The sequence below is a fragment of the Sorex araneus genome, chromosome 11 (assembly GCF_027595985.1).
Source record: "Sorex araneus isolate mSorAra2 chromosome 11, mSorAra2.pri, whole genome shotgun sequence".
NCBI lineage: Eukaryota > Metazoa > Chordata > Mammalia > Eulipotyphla > Soricidae > Sorex > Sorex araneus.
The window spans coordinates 4449368-4465009 of record NC_073312.1 but is presented as its reverse complement, the minus strand read 5'-3'; the positions used below and the strand labels follow the sequence as shown (position 1 = coordinate 4465009).

The following is a 15642-nucleotide window of genomic DNA, read 5'->3' as shown; positions in this document are numbered from 1 at the left end:
AGGCTAGGGAGGACGTAGGGCAGAGTGGGGGCGGGACGAGGAGCCGCAGAGCCTGTGAGTCTCCCCCAGGCAGAAGGAGCGGCGGGTGGCGGCACTGAAAGGCGCCACGTAGCCAGGCGGGAGACGGCGGCGGGCTGGCTGTGGGGGAGCGCTCAGGCAGGTGCCGGAGGACGGGGAGGGACTGGGGGCTGGGGAGACGGGGAGAGGGAGCTAAAGGCCACTGGGGGGTCGCCGAGGTGCCGTTTTCCCGACCACAGAAGCGAGGGTCGCCTTCAGACGCGTCAGCAGAGTGCCGGATGGACAGGGCGGGGGCAAGCCTGTTTCTGGGTCTCGGTGGCTCGTGGTGTGAGGGAGGCGCAGCCGGCAGCCCCTCTGAGAACTGAGCACCTGCTCCAGTTCGGCCCTCTGGGTTCTCTTGTTGTCTTTGGCTAGAAGATAGTGGCAAGGTAGGAACCTTGTAGGAATCTTTCGAGGGTCTTTTCTTTTCTTTTCTTTTTTGCTTTTTGGGTCACACCCGGCAATGCACAGGGATCATTCCTGGCTCATGCACTCAGGAATTACCCCTGGCGGTGCTCAGGGGACCATATGGGATGCTGGGATTTGAACCCGGGTCGGCCGCGTGCAAGGCAAACGCCCTCCCCGCTGTACTGTCTCTCCAGCCCCTGAGAGTCTTGTCTTTGTTTTCTCTTCTCCCCTTTCACCGTCTTAATCTTCCTGGTTGTTGAAGAGAACGGGCCAGATGGTGCCAACTCTGTCGGCCTGCCTTAGGACAGCGGGATTCTAAAGATGTGGAGTTGGCGTTCAGGGCTGGAGAGGAGTCCAGCGGGCAGGGGCTCGCCTCGCAGGTTCCTCTGAGCACTGCTGGTGTGGCCCAAACCAGGACCAGTGACAAACATAAGTTGGTTTCACATCCATGGAGCATGATTTAACAATGTAGTATTTAAAATGTGTACTTTGAAGTTGGAAGAGCTTTTTGCACTTGATTGGATGGTGAATGACATGAGTACTGGACGACTCTTTGAATTCCAAATTTTTATTTAAAAAATTAAAAAAAATTTTTTTTGAATTCCCAATTTTTAAAGCCTTAGATTTTTTTTCAGAAGCAAAGCTGCGTCTTTGGCTGCGTTTTCAGTGTCTTTGTAATTTGCCTCTCGGGTTTATTCCCCGAGCCCTCACGCAGGGGTGCTCGCCCGTGACCGTGCTCTCCCGAGGACAACTTGGCACACTTTCCTTTCCGTCTTTCCATTGAGTTGCAGCTGTGACGCCTTCCGTCGAGAGGCGTCACCAGCTCAGCCCGTCCAGGCCTGGGCGTAGGTTCCAGGCGGCTGCGGCGGGCTGGCCTGGGGGCAGGCGCTCTGCATCCGGCTCCGCGTAGCGTGGTTGTCATCGCAGTCTGTCAGTGGAAGTTCTTTTGACTTTATTATTTTTTTGATCTTGGGGCCCTACACTGCGTGCTCAGGGCTTCCTCCTGGCAGTGCTCACGGGACCGTGTGTGGTGCCGGGATTGAGCCCAGGTCTCTCGAGTGCAAGGCAAGTGCCCTGGCCACTTCCTGTCGCTCTGGCCCTTACAGCCCTCTTGACTTTAAAATCTCAGCGAGAGAAAGAAGAAAAGTTCCCGCTATAGAGGCACACGGGGAGGGGGTGGGGAGGGTGGGAGGGTGGGAGGGACCCTGGGGACATCAGTGGTGGGAAATGTACACTAGTGGAGGGATGGGTGTTGGAACATCATATGACCGAAGCTCAATCATGAGCAACTTTGTAACTACTCACTGTGATTCAATAAAAAATAAATAAAATCTTTTTGAGTTCAGTGATTCTCATTGAGTATTTTTCAGAAGAGTAGATTATTGAGTGACTTGAATAGGCACTTACTTTAGGACAGTAGGGAAAATAAGGATTTCTTCTAGTACTTTTATATGTCTTTTGGTTTTTTTGAAAAAGTACAGTTTGATAGTGCTATTCTGGGAACGGAAGTGATTGATTTTGTTGCCATAGTTTACTGTGTAGGGGAAAAGCACCTAAGACATGTGTTGGTTTCCTCAAGCTTCTTGGGTTCGTCACACTCCCTGCAGCACAGACACTGAGATCCTATTACAGAGCCTCGGGACAGCGGGTCGGGTGTTGGCCTTGCACATGGCTGACCGGGGTTGACCCGTGGCCCCCTGTGTGGCTCCCTGAGCCCCACCAAGAGTGACCCCCGAGTGCAGCGCCCGGAGTAGACCCTGAGCACCGCGTGGTCCTGGCCCCAGAGGCAGAGCAAGCAAACAGAACCCAAAGAGCAGCTCCTGTTTGGTTGTGGGCCACCCTGGCGCTCTCTGGGGCCGCCCTCCCGCGTCCTGCTCGGCGTCGCTCTGGCCGTGCCCGGGGTGCCGTGTGGTGCCAGGGGTCAGACCCGGGGCTTGAGCACGCGGCGGACGTGCGCTTTCTGAGCAGAGGAGACTGCCGTGGATACGCACGTCAGCTTCGTGATTTAGCCTCAGCCCTGATGGCGGGCAGGTGGGCTGCAGGTGGGCACGGCCTGCTGCCCCTCTTCCGGGGGAGAAGACGATGTCCAGGCACCTCCCTGGAAATCGTCAAGTTCCCCGCCAGAAAGGCCCCTCGGTTGCACCCACGGCTGCCGCCTCCCCGAGCGTCTCTGCACCCAGGGACGGGGCCATCGCTCCGGGCAGCACTGGCCCGGAAGCCCCACCGGGTCACTTTCCTTTGATACGCCAGGCCGGGGAGAGTGACGCCCCAGGCTGAGACGGCCACGCGCACCTCCCGCTGCCCACGGCCGGGGACCTTCTGAACGTTTCCGGTTAAAACTGACTTTTCTCTTCAGGGGCTCCTGAGCGCGCAGCTGACTCCGAGCCCACCCTGACCCCACAGCACAACACGTGCTGTGATGTCACAGCTGCCTTGGGACTCCGGGGTAGTGTGGAGCTGGCCCACAGGGGGCTTAGGTAAGTAAGTTCCGGCTTTTTTTTTAACCATTTGGCATTCTTTTCAAAGTTGATTGCGATCATTATTTTACGTCATAAAAAAACGTTAAGCTAAACTTTGAAAACTGTGCCATATATGGGGGAAAAAAACGTCTGTTCTCCGAGCCACTCTGGGCCAGCTCCACCTTCTCCCCGGAGGAGTCCCGTCGCTCCCTGAGGGCCCGGCCCACACAGCACCCGAGTGTGGGACGGGACGTTGCCCAGCCCTGCTCCGGGGTCTTCAGAAACGTTTGTAATTGGAGTTGCCGCGCCTGGCTGGTTCTGCGTCTCAGCCCACGTTCGTGTCTAGTAAAACTGGCATGTTGGGAAGTTTGAAGCTGAGGACAGTCTCCGTCCTCTGCACCCTGATCCTCCTCCTGCAGGCCAGGGCCAGAGCTGTGGCGGCGGGACGCGGCCCTCTGGCTCTGCGGGGTTGGGGTTGGGCGAGGTGTACACCTTGTTTGTCGCTGAGTACTTTGTTTATTGAGGTCTGTTCACGCGCCATGCCCCTCGCTGCTTGGAGCGCTCTGTGTTTGCAGCTGCTCTTGCTAGGAAGTAGGCTGGGTGGCGTTCTCAGTCGTTATTTCCAAGCGGGTGACTGGCTGCTGTGCCCTTTGCCCGGTGCCCGCCCTCCCCTGACGGCCGAAACATTCGAGAGGAAATACGTCCTTTTGTTGCTGGTTTTTGAATTAAATTCTTGTGCAGAATTTCTAAAGTGAGCTTCCCCACAGGAGATCAGCTATATCACGAGTTAGCCAACAGTAGTGAAAATACTGCTTCAGGAAACCTCTCAGCCAGAACAGAGTGAGTTGGTGTTCAGCTGGCTGCACCGACAGTGCTCAGGGCTTACTTCTGGCTCTTCACTCAGGACTCCTGGCAGTGCTTGGGAGACCGTGTGGAACGCTGGGGATGGAACCTGGTTGGCCACATGCAAGGCAAGCGCCGTACCTGTGGTACTGTCTCTCTGGCTCAGTGTTTAGCCGTAGCTGACTCATGGTTGTGCCGGGAAAGGAGAACTTCATGCCAGTGGCGCCACACACACACACACACACACACACACACACACACACACACACACACACACACACACACCAGGGGAGCTCAGGGTTCAGAGGGGCAGAGGAGCACACCCTGTGTTGCTGGGGTGCTCTGGGGCCAAGGGGCACGTGGGATTGAGTTCAGGGTCACTTGAGCTGTCTCAGGCCTGAGCCTTTGGGCGCTTTCAAATGTACTTAACACTGTTTCTTGGGCCGTACATAGAAGAGTGAGTGTGTGTGTGTTTGTGTGTGTTTATTTTCTAAATTTCATCCCCCCCCAGGTTTTGGGTCACTCCTGGCAGTGCTCAGGGATCACTCCTGACGTGGGGGAATCATACGGGGTGCTGAGGATTGAACCGGGGTTGGCTGCGTGCGAGACAAGAGCCGTAACCCACTGTACTATCTTCCTGGCCCCTATGTCTTTTTTATTTTAAGGTTAAGGCCCGAACTGAAAATTGCAGGATGTAGCACGTACCTGGAAATAGCTTTGGTAGGGTTGAAGTGGAAAAAAGAAAAGAAGAGTTGCTCGGTAAGGAGACTCGCTGGCACAGAAGGAAATGCAGCAGCCTGTCGGCTCTGAAGCATCAGCTGCCCGGGCCACTCAGAAATCAGGTCTCCAGATGGTCCTGCCCAGGAACTGACACGAGTAGTCAGTGCTCGGGTCTGTCGGGCTGCGCCTCCACCGCAGTGTTTCTGTTTGTGTCTGTTCTTGCGGGCTGCCCTTTGAGCAGCTTCGCCCGGCTCAGGGCCCCCGGGTGACTTTTCCAGGGCACTCCGCCTGATGGGGGCTTTCAAAGTGCGAGAGATGGACACTTTGGAAGTATTAAGTATTGGGGGTATAGCTTACAGCTGTGGAGATAAAAGTTCTGTCAGAAGTGGTCTCTTGACGGAGCGGAATTTCAGTCTTGTCCAGGCATTTGCTAGGGCAGAGGTCTTCACGGGAGAGGGCAGGGAGGTGCGGGAAGGACCTAGAACTTCCTAGTTTGAACTTGTTCAGAACCTTGATGAAAGTGGGTTGTTTCGAGCATGGGGATCGTTGTTCTGTTTGCTTTGCTTCACTGTGTTGGTGGTCTGCGTGCTAAGGGCAGTCAGGGAATGGGGGAATGGAGTAGCCCGGCCGGGGGGTCCTGGGGAGTGGATGGAGATGGGATGGAGATTGCAAAGGAGAGATGCTGGGGGCGGGGAGGGACACTGGGTGCTTTGGGGTGGGACATGTACACGTGATTTTAGGGGAAAGTGAGAATAGTGCTAGAAATATTACCATTTTACCAGACGATTTTTGCTTGCTGTGACTTAGGACACAAATGTTATTTGATCCTAAAGTCCGAGTTTGTCTTTTTGTTTGCTTTTGTTCTGGGCCACACCTGGCAGTGCTCAGGGCTTACTCCTGGCTCTGCTCAGGGGTCACTCCTGGTGGGACTGGAACCCTGGGTTGGGCGCTTACACTGGCATGTGTCCCATCTACTGTACTGTCTCTGCAGCCCCTAGTCTTAGGTTTTTGTTTCTGTTTTAAATACCTGTTTGGGGCAAGAGAGGCAGTTCAGTGGGTGAGGCCCTACCCCTGAGCACTGCTGTTGGGCAGCCAATGTTCTGAGCACCACTAGGTGTAGCCCCCAAACCTGGAAATCAGAACAGAACCTCTTCGTGGTAATTTTGCAGCTGACCCGCCACCCCCACTTTCTGCCAAGGTGAGCCGTGCACGTGCGGTCCTGCTTCCTGCCGGGGCTGCTCAGGCGGGTGACAGCTCACGGGGAAGGAAAAGGCTCCTGATGGACTTCGAGCAATCTCCCTACTGCCAGCTCACTTGTAACGTTCTGGCACATTTCAGTTCAGGATTTAGTCGGACTGTATATACTACTTAATGGGTGTGAGAAAAGCTTAGCTTTGAGAGGCCCTAAAATTAAGATACTGCAAACCTTAGCCCATGTCGAAGTCAGTTTGTATTGACTGGGTAGAGGTTGTTTCAAAGTTAGCAGTTTGGAGGGTGCTATTTGCTTTAACTTAGCTTTACAGATTCACTGGAAAGGGCAGAAATGTAGCCCTCACCAGCTGGAAGCACCCCATTAAACACCATTATCTTATGAGTTAGGTTTCGGTCTTTCTTGCCACACTTGGTGGTGCTCAGGCCTTGCTCCTGGCTTACTCAGGAGACCACCCGGGTGCCAGGGATCAAACCCGGGCCGGTGTGTGCAAGACCTCTCTCCAGCCCAGCGGTATCTTTTTTTTTTTTTTGCTTTTTGGGTCACACCCGGCGACGCACAGGGGTCACTCCTGGCTCTGCACTCAGGAATTACCCCTGCCGGTGCTCAGGGGACCATATGGGATGCTGGGAATCGAACCCGGGTCGGTCGCATGCAAGGCAAACGCCCTCCCCGCTGTGCTATCACTCCAGCCCACCAGCGGTATCTTTTTAAGGCATCGTTTTCCTGCTGGGGGACGGGTCTTTGCTCCCAGGAATGTGTTCTCGTAATTCCTGTGTGTCCTCACCGGAGTGTGGAGCCGGCCTGGCTCGAAGGTGAGTGTCCGGTTGTCGCGCTGCAAAGAAGTTAAAGGCGGGGTTGCGGGAGGGTGGCGCGCTGATCTTGCTTCTTCAGCCACGCCCGAGGTCTCGGCGCCCAGAGACATGCGGAGAGCCCGAGAGCCCGAGAGTCGGCTCTGGGAAACCCGGTGACCCCGTCTCTCGGTTCTCGTTGCAGGCGTTGTGGAAGGCGACCTGGCTGCCATCGAGGCGTACAAGTCCTCGGGCGGGGACATCGCCCGGCAGCTGACCGCGGACGAAGTGCGTCTGCTGAACCGGCCTTCGGCTTTCGATGTCGGCTACACGCTGGTGCACCTGGCCATCCGCTTCCAGAGGCAGGACATGCTGGCCATGCTGCTCACCGAGGTGCGCCCGGCCCCGCCCCCGACGCCGGGGCCGGGAGCGGTTCTGAGTGTCGGATTCTTACCGCATGGGACTGAGAAGAGTTTCATAGTCTATGTGATTCCTTGGGCGGGGGGGCGATTAAAAATGCTGCCTTTTTTAAAAAATAATTTCAGAATATAAAAGTGATCCTAACAGTGTACTTGGGAAAAAGTCCAGACAGGAAAAAGCAGAAAGGTGTTACTTCCTCATTTATAATTCCGTGTTTCGGGGAGAACCATGGTGAACATTTTGGTTTTCTTTCCTTCTTTTTTTGAGTCGAGGTGGGGTGACATGGTGGCCATAGTGTGACCGCTCACGGCCTCTGTCAAGTCCCTGCACCCCCGCCTTCCTCCCGCCCACCCTCCCAGCTTCTCGCCAGGCTGTGCTTTGTCAGCGCCGTGCGCGGCCTGGCCGCCTCCCTGGACACCGCGGAGAGCGAGCGCGTCTGCTCTTCCCCATGCCCTCGACGCACACGCCGGCCGCGTCCCCCCTTGAGCTGAGCAGTCGTTCACGTGTGCCACGCTGAGTCCCTGTCATCAGCGCCGGGCGCTGGCGTGGCTGTTGAGTGCAGCGTGCAGTGAACACTGACTTGTGCACTGTTTTTTCAGGTCAGCGTTTCCGCAGCTTGGGGGTAGACACCAAGAAGCGGGATCACTAGGTCTTAGGGGGCTCTATTGTTTTTTTTTTTTTTTTTTTTTTTTTTTTTGCTTTTTGGGTCACACCTGGCGATGCACAGGGGTCACTCCTGGCTCTGCACTCAGGAATCACCCCTGACAGTGCTCAGGGGACCATATGGGATGCTGGGAATCGAACCCGGGTTGGCCGCGTGCAAGGCAAACGCCCTCCCCGCTGTGCTATCGCTCCAGCCCCATGGGGACTCTTTCTTAAAAGAAATCTCCACGCTGCTCTCCCTGGAGGCTGCCCTTCCCTCTCAGGAGTGAGGGTCCTGTTCCCGCTCGCCTCTGCCAGCGCTGCCTCTGGCCTTGCTGATGTGCCAGGAAGTCTCATCCTTCCGACTTCTCCTTCCCCGATGCGCGACAGTGATTGTCCGCTGCCTGCTGGCCGCTCAGAACTGTCTTGCTTGGAGGAAGTCTCATTTCGTCTCTCTCCCCAGTTTTTTGATGGGATTGTTATGTGTTTTGTTTTGTTTTTGCAGGGAAGGTTGTTGTGGAGTTTTGTGAATGATTTATACCTGTTTATCTGTGTTGGATACTAGCCCTGTATCTGCTGTGTGATGCCTGATGCTCCCTCCTGTTTGGTTAATTTTGGTTTTAGCCTGACTGCTTTTGCCATGCAGAAACTCCCTAGTTTGGTGTTGTCTTGTTTATTTTTGTTTGTGTTGTCTTTGCCATTGGGTTCGGACCCTCGAAGACACACCCGGAGTCCGTGGCCTGGAGCGTCCGCCTGTGTCCTTAACAGTGCTTATGGACTTGGTCAGATTCAAGGGCTTTAGTCCACTGTGATGATCTTGTGCAGTAGGTTGTAGTTGCTTTCTTTCTTTTTTTTTTTTTTTTTGCTTTTTGGGTCACACCTGGCGATGCACAGGGGTTACTCCTGGCTCTGCACTCAGGAATCACTCCTGGCGGTGCTCCGGGGACTATATGGGATGCTGGGAATCAAACCCGGGTCGGCCGCGTGCAAGGCAAACGCCCTCCCCGCTGTGCTATTGCTCTAGCCCCCTGTAGTTGCTTTCTTTCGATTTTTTTTTTTTTCTTTTTTTGCTTGTGGCTGTCTTGCTTTCCCGGCACCGTTCATTGAAGCTGCTTTCTTTGTGCCGCCACTTCATGCGTCCAACTTCCTTTTTCATAGGTTAATTTCAGAAATTTGAGGGTTTATCTCTCAACAGCCTGTAAGTCTTCTTTATTTTGGGGGTCACACCCAGCAGTTCTGTTTTGTTTTTTGTTTTTTGGGTCACACTGTTGGTTCTTAGAGGTCACTCCTGATTCAGTGCTCAGAAACCATCCTGGTGGGCCTGCAGGACCGTCTGGGCTGCTGAGGATGGACCCGGGGTGGCTGTGTGCCAGGCAGGCACCTTGCCCGTGAGACTCTCCTGCCTTGTCATTTTTAAGGGTATATACTTTTTTGGGGGGGGGGTGAAGCAAGGTAGGTTTTATTGAAACTTATTTAGGAAGATGTGAGGGGCAGGAACGTCGATCAGCACAGAAGCAGGGGCCAGCAGGCGCGGCTCGCAGTCAGGAGAAAGGGCCCGTGTGGGACACCAGGGCAGCAGGCATTCAGAGCAGAGCGTAGTGGCCACAGTATGTTTGAAAGAGCAAGCTTCATGTTTTTTTTTTTTTTTTTTTTTTTTTGGTGGGGGTCACACCCAGCGATGCTCAGGGGTTACTCCTGGCTTTGCACTCAAGAATTACTCCTGGCGGTGCTTGGGGGACCATATGGGATGCTGGGGATCGAACCTGGGTCGGCCGCGTGCAAGGCAAATGCCCTCCCCGCTGTGCTATGGCTCCAGCCTGCAAGCTTCATTTTTGAAAATACAATGGGCTGGCTCTGTAATGCAGCTCACAGATGTCTAGATGGACTTGCTTTGTTTTTTGTGCCGTGCTTAGCAGGGTGCAGGCTCTGTCCTTGGGGCCGCGGCTGTGTCTCCCTGGCCCTCTGCACACTTCTGCACACATCATGGTTACTTCTCTGCTTAATTCCTAACCAAGAATAAGAATTAATGATAGGAAAGGTGAATCATTCTTAAGACGTTTTCTGGAATGTTGTATTCATAGAAATACTAACATTGGTTATATTATTATAAGGCCTTGAGTAACTGGGGAGTTTTTGTAATTTTTTAAAAATACGTATTTTTTTGGGTGGGGGACACCCCTGGCAGGGTGTGGTGGGTATTCCTCCGGGTCTGGGCATGGAGGTCATGAAGCTTGGGGTGCTCCGTGTCCCGTGCCAGGCTGGAACCCAGGTCTCCCGCACACGTGCGAACTCGCCGTCGCGCTGTCTCTCCAGCCCTGTTAGACGCGTTATTTTCTGCTGTGTAGATGGTGAATGCGATGCAGAGTATAGTGTGTATTGTTGTTGGGGTTTTCCTCTCCCCTTCGGCTTTGGACCATACCCAGTAGTGCTCCAAGGCTGTTCCTGGCTCTGTTTAGAGTGACTCCCCAACAGTGCTCTGGGGGCCATGTGGTTGAATCGGCTGCATGCACGGCCAGCGCCTTAACCTCCTGTACTGTCTCTGGCCCCTATTTTTTGTCTTCAAGGTGTCCCAGCAAGCAGCAAAGTGTATTCCAGCCATGGTGTGTCCCGAGCTGACAGAGCAGATCCGGCGTGAGATCGCTGCTTCTCTGCACCAAAGGAAGGGGGATTTCGCTTGCTATTTTCTGACTGACCTTGTAACGTTTACGCTGCCAGCAGGTAACTCCGAATTTTGAAGTGAAAAAATTCCACCTTTTTTTTTTTCCTAAATATCGTGAGTGAAAATATTTTTGCTAGAAAGCAGATATGTTGGCTACTATGCGAGCATCTTCAGACTCAGGCTGCTTCCCGTTCCAGCGGGAGCCTGCTCCTCCCAGGGCCCCTCAGAGCTAGTGCTGACGTGGTCTGGAGGGGGGGGGCAGCTGACACAGGGACTGGCGTCTTTGGGGGCCTCTGATCCTGAAAACATCCCGCTCTTCAGTGCCGTTGTAAACTTTAGTAACGTTTCCGCTTCCTCCACCCCGTCACGCCCCTTTGTACCTGACACTTCCTTGCGAGAGCAGAGAGTCCACGCTCTGGGAGGGTAGAGTGAGGCTGCGGGCCTCCCCGCACCCCGGCCTCTGCCGAGTGGGCTAGAGAGTGCGGGACTCACACCCCAGGCCGAGCGCTGCCCAGCCCTGCTGTCTTCCTGGCCCCTCTCCACGGCCCGGCAGCCTGGAGCACCCTTCTTCATGGCGGCTACATGCAGTTCCTGGGTTCAGATGTCACTGTTTGGGTAATGAAGTGCAGAACTGAAATATTTTAAATTCTGCCATGCACTATGCCTGCGTTTTTTTCAGAAGTTACTTGATAAACCTTCAGCAGGCTGATACTATTTTAGAAGAGGTCGCTGTTGGATGTTGATAGCAAATGTATTTAGTTATGGGGTATAAGATCTTTTAAGTCATTTTTTTCTTTGTAGATATTGAAGATTTACCTCCAACAGTCCAAGAAAAATTATTTGATGAGGTGCTTGATAGAGATGTTCAAAAAGGTAAACCAGGGATTAATAATTATAATTTACCTTTCACCCATTTTTATAAAGTTTCTGCTTTATTTCACAAGGTTTGGAGGACGGTAGCATAATTTAATTTGGGTGGGAGGGAGCCTGCCGGGACTGTTACGCAGGGTGGTGCGGGGGCCTCCTGGGGCACTGGGAGCCACGTTGAGCCCAGGCCTCTAGCGGGAGGGAACCCCTCCGCCCTTGGGGCTCGGCAGATCATGCTTCACTGTGCCGGTGAGAAGGCCCAGGGCCAGCGGCGGCTCAGCGGCCGGGTGCCCACTTGCACAAGGCGTGTCCCCCCAGAGCCCAGTGTAGCTGCCCGCGCGAGGCCGTGTCCACCCAGAGCCCAGGGCTGTGGCTGCCTGCGCGAGGCCGTGTCCACCCAGAGCCCAGGGCTGTAGCTGCCCGCGCGAGGCCGTGTCCACCCAGAGCCCAGTGTAGCTGCCCTCGCGAGGCCGTGTCCTCCCAGAGCCCCACAGTGCTGTGGCAGCAGAAGCAGCAGCGGAGGAAAGGAAAGTGGGGAAGAAGAAATCCTCACAGAAGGAACTAGAAAGCAGAAGAGCAGCTGGAGCGATAGCACAGCGGGGAGGGCGTTTGCCTTGCCCGCGGCTGACTCGGGTTCGATTCCCAGCATCCCATATGGTCCCCTGAGCACCGCCAGGAGTAACCCCTGTGCGTCACTGGGTGTGACCCAAAAAGCAAAAAAAAAATAAAAAGCAGACGAGCGGCTTACTCTGGCTCTCACCTGTGACAGAGGGGACAGTGCAAAGTTCTCACACATGCGAGAACTTTGGGGTTCCCCACTTCTCTTCTAAAAGGAGGATTTTTTTTGTTATTGCTTTTAAAAATTAAAATTTTTAAAAAATTGTATTGATTCACTGTGAGATAGTTGCAAACTTTCATGTCTGAGTTCCAGTCACACAATAATCAAACACCCATCCGTCCACCAATGCACATTCCCGCTACCAACATCCCCGTTATACACCCCCTTTCCCACCCTCCCCCTGCCTCCATGGCAGACAATATTCCCCAAACTCTTTCTCTACTTTTGGGCATTATGGCTTGCAACACAGACACTGAGAGGTCGTCATGTCTGGTCCTTTACCTACTTTCGTCACACATCTCCCATCCCGACCGATTCCTCCAGCCATCATTTTCTTAGTGACCCCTTCTCTATTCCAGCTGTCCTCTCCCCGCCCGCTCGGGAGGCAGGCTTTTAACTCTGGAGCAGTCATCTTGACCCTTGCATCTACTGTCCTTGGGTGTCGGTCTCGTGTATGTTATTCTATACTCCACAAATGGGTGCAGTCCCTCTATCTCTGTCCCTCTCTTTCTGACTCATTGTGCATAGCATGCTGCTGTCCGTGTCCATTCACTTATGAGCAAATTTCATGACTTCATCTTTCCTAACAGCTGCATAGTATTCCATTGTGTAGATGTACCAAAGTTTCTTTAACCAATCGTCCGTAAAAGGAGAACATTTCTACATTGTTTTGTTGTCGTTATTTTTTGGGTCACACCCAGCAGTGCTCAGGGATTGCTCCTGGCAGAACTTGGGGTAGCCTCAGTGCTGGTGATCGGTCAGCTGCATGTAAGACTAGCACCCTGCCTGCTGTGTTACTGCTCTGGCCCTACACTAATCATCTTAGGAAAGTAAGTTGTAAAGAATTTAAAAGTTGAATAAATTCTATAGCCACAAGGTTTGTGAACCAGAGTTTGTGTTTCAGTTGATCAAATTTGTTCAGGCATTAAAAAAAAAAAAATTGTCCCTAAGCTTACTGCCCTCTGGAGGATGGGTCCTTACTTCCAGAGGCGTGCCAGTAACCCGTTCTCTCCGTCGTCACGCAGAGTTAGAGGAAGAATCTCCCATCATAAACTGGTCCCTGGAGCTGGCCACCCGCCTGGACAGCCGTCTGTATGCACTTTGGAACCGCACTGCCGGAGACTGCTTACTTGACTCGGTCCTGCAGGCTACCTGGGGCATCTACGACAAGGACTCGGTGCTGCGCAAAGCCCTGCATGACAGCCTGCACGACTGTTCCCACTGGTGAGCTGTGGCCCTTCCCGGCCAGACTCTGCCCCGTGCGTCCTGGAGGGGTGGCGTTCGCGGCTCTGGGGGCTGGGCAGCTCTGGTGCTGGGCCTGGCATTCTGTCCTGTCCTCTCCTCGCCCCAGGACAGTGCCAGGGCCTGGGTGGGGAGCACTCCGGGGGTACTGGGCCAGCTGGGCCAGATGGCGTCAAGGATGCTGTGCTAAGGGCCAGCTGGGTGGCCCTGTGCTGCTCGTGGGGGGAACCGTGTGGGAGATGCAGCCGGGTGTGTGCACGCCCCTGCCCTGGGGCTATTCGTTACACTTGGCACAGAAGCCTTTGTAGTTCGTAGTGGCTCACAGGCGAGTGGTGATAGGTGAGTATATGACAAATGGCTATATCAAGTATGCTTCTACAGATATGAAACAGACATGTAAACACATATGTTTGTATATGATTTTAACATCGACAGTTTATGACACTATTTTCCTGAGGCAGGTAATGCTAGGGTATTTTTAATTAAAGTGTGTGTGTGTGTGTGTGCGTGCGCGCGCGCGTGCACCCAGTTACTCTCATTTGACTGGTTATTCTGTGTGTGTGTGTGTGTGTGTGTGTGTGTGTACATTCATTTACTATCATTTGACTGGTCACTGTTTCACCGTGTGTGTGTGTGTGTGTGTGCGCGCGCGCGCGCGCACGTGTGTGCCTACGTTCATTCAGTTATTCATTTAACTGATTACCGTGTGTGCGCACACACATTTAGTTACTCTCCTTTGCCTCACTGGTCACCGTTTGACCACACGTGCCTTTCCACCTACATGAACACCCCCTTTGCCAGTGAGCGTCAGGCACCGTCGTGCTGTACCGCGTGCGTTTCTGTGCAGATCCAGGAGATGGAGTTCTCCTGCCTACCACATCCTCGGCTCCTGAGGGTCCCGCTGGCATTCACCCCTGCAGGATCCACAGTCACGTTCCCAGCCCCCCCTGAAGCCTTCACACAGGCATCACACCAAGGTTACAGCTGGCTGTGAACTTGAACCCATGGCTAGAGGTTCAGTACTTTGGTCACTTCATTTTTATTTTAATTGTTTTGATTTTGGGGCATGTGGCAGTGCTTAGGGTTCACTCCTGGCTCTGGGCTCAGGAATCACGCCTGGCGGGCCCTGGGGGGATCATGCGGGGTGTTGGGGCAGCTCATTCGCCCTGTATAGGTGAATCCACGGCACTATTGCTACGGCCTCTGATCTTTGCATTTTCTTGACTTGCGTGCTTGCTTGTTTTTGTGCTGACATTTCTTCTAACTTTCATAATTTAAATGAGGAATTTGAAGCTGAAAGAGGCTTTTAAATTGCCTGCTGTTAAAGTTAGTAGGTAAAAGAAATTTGAAATGTTACATATGTCTATTCAGTATCAAAATGTATAGTTCAATCCCCACCCCAAACACATACACTCGTTGAATGCTTTATAGTTACAGTGACCCTACTCCAAATAAGTGTCTGATCCTAATAGCTTCATAGGACTTGTGAGCACGTTCGTTCCAGTTGTGGATTTTGTTGTCATATTTGGGGATCACATTCTAATATTGCCTGCGAACTCCTTGAGATGTTGTATTCATTGTGAAAGATACGCACGAGAATTTGAAAATGAGGGCACTTGGATTACCTTGATGGAGCCTGAATTGTAGAATAAACGATAACGAGAGTGAAAACGTATGTTCACCTGAAGTACCTGAATCATTTCTTGTCAGCCAGGCCCGTTTGTTGGCGTTGGTCTGCCTGTGCCTGGCTGGGGCCCTGCTGGCCGCATCCCGTATCGGGAGCAGCTAACGGGGGGACGGCTCTGCCCTCGGCCTTGCCTGGTGGGGGGCTTTGTGGCAGCTAGTGGAGGTGGCCGTGCGGGTGTCCAGAGCCCTCCTGGTTGGCTTGTGCTCCACTCAAGCCCCTGTGCCCGCCTGGAATGACCCACGGACAACACGGAAGTGGCAGCACCAGTGACCGTTGCTGGGGCTGGGGCGGTCGGTGGGACGGTCCCTAACCCGAGTGCCTGAGCGCAGCCAGAGAGCTGCCCCGGTGCAGGGCCCGGGCGCCTTCCCGGCTGGTGCCCCCTGCAGCGGGTGATGGGGGCGGAGGGCCCCGGGCCCTGCCCGGAGCTTCAGGAGCGGGAGCCGCGCCTCGTGCTGGCGGGGAGGCAGAGGGGACACGCGTGTCGGGGCTGGCAGGCGGCTGAGCGGGGTGTGCGGGGGACTGTGATTGCTTTGTTACGCCGGCTGAGGGGCCCTTCCAGCCAGCTCTGGGCATGTCATCGAGAAACATCTGTGTGACAGCCGGACGGGTCATTTCCTGTCATGAACCCCCGTCTGGTGCTCAGAGCGAGCTGTTTTCATTCGGTGATGGCTGCGTTCCTCCTGTTTCTCCTGCACACCCGTGGCTGCAGCTGACGCAGCGGGCCTGTGCGCTGGCCTTTCCTGTGACGGGAACAGTGTCCCGTGCACGTGGGCCTTGGGCGTGGCTGCTGCTGCTCGCT

General features: G+C 54.0%; 1 protein-coding gene across 3 annotated transcripts in view; it reads left to right on the top strand.

Moving 5' to 3' along the window:
- ZRANB1 (zinc finger RANBP2-type containing 1) overlaps positions 1-15642 on the top strand; it is a 69675-nt gene that overhangs the window by 46190 nt on the left and 7843 nt on the right. For all 3 annotated transcript variants that reach the window (XM_055118739.1, XM_055118737.1, XM_055118738.1), the window contains 4 exons: positions 6694-6881; positions 10115-10268; positions 11011-11082; positions 12940-13138. In XM_055118739.1, coding sequence (XP_054974714.1) covers positions 6694-6881; positions 10115-10268; positions 11011-11082; positions 12940-13138 — 613 coding nt within the window. The remainder of the gene's footprint in view (positions 1-6693; positions 6882-10114; positions 10269-11010; positions 11083-12939; positions 13139-15642) is intronic.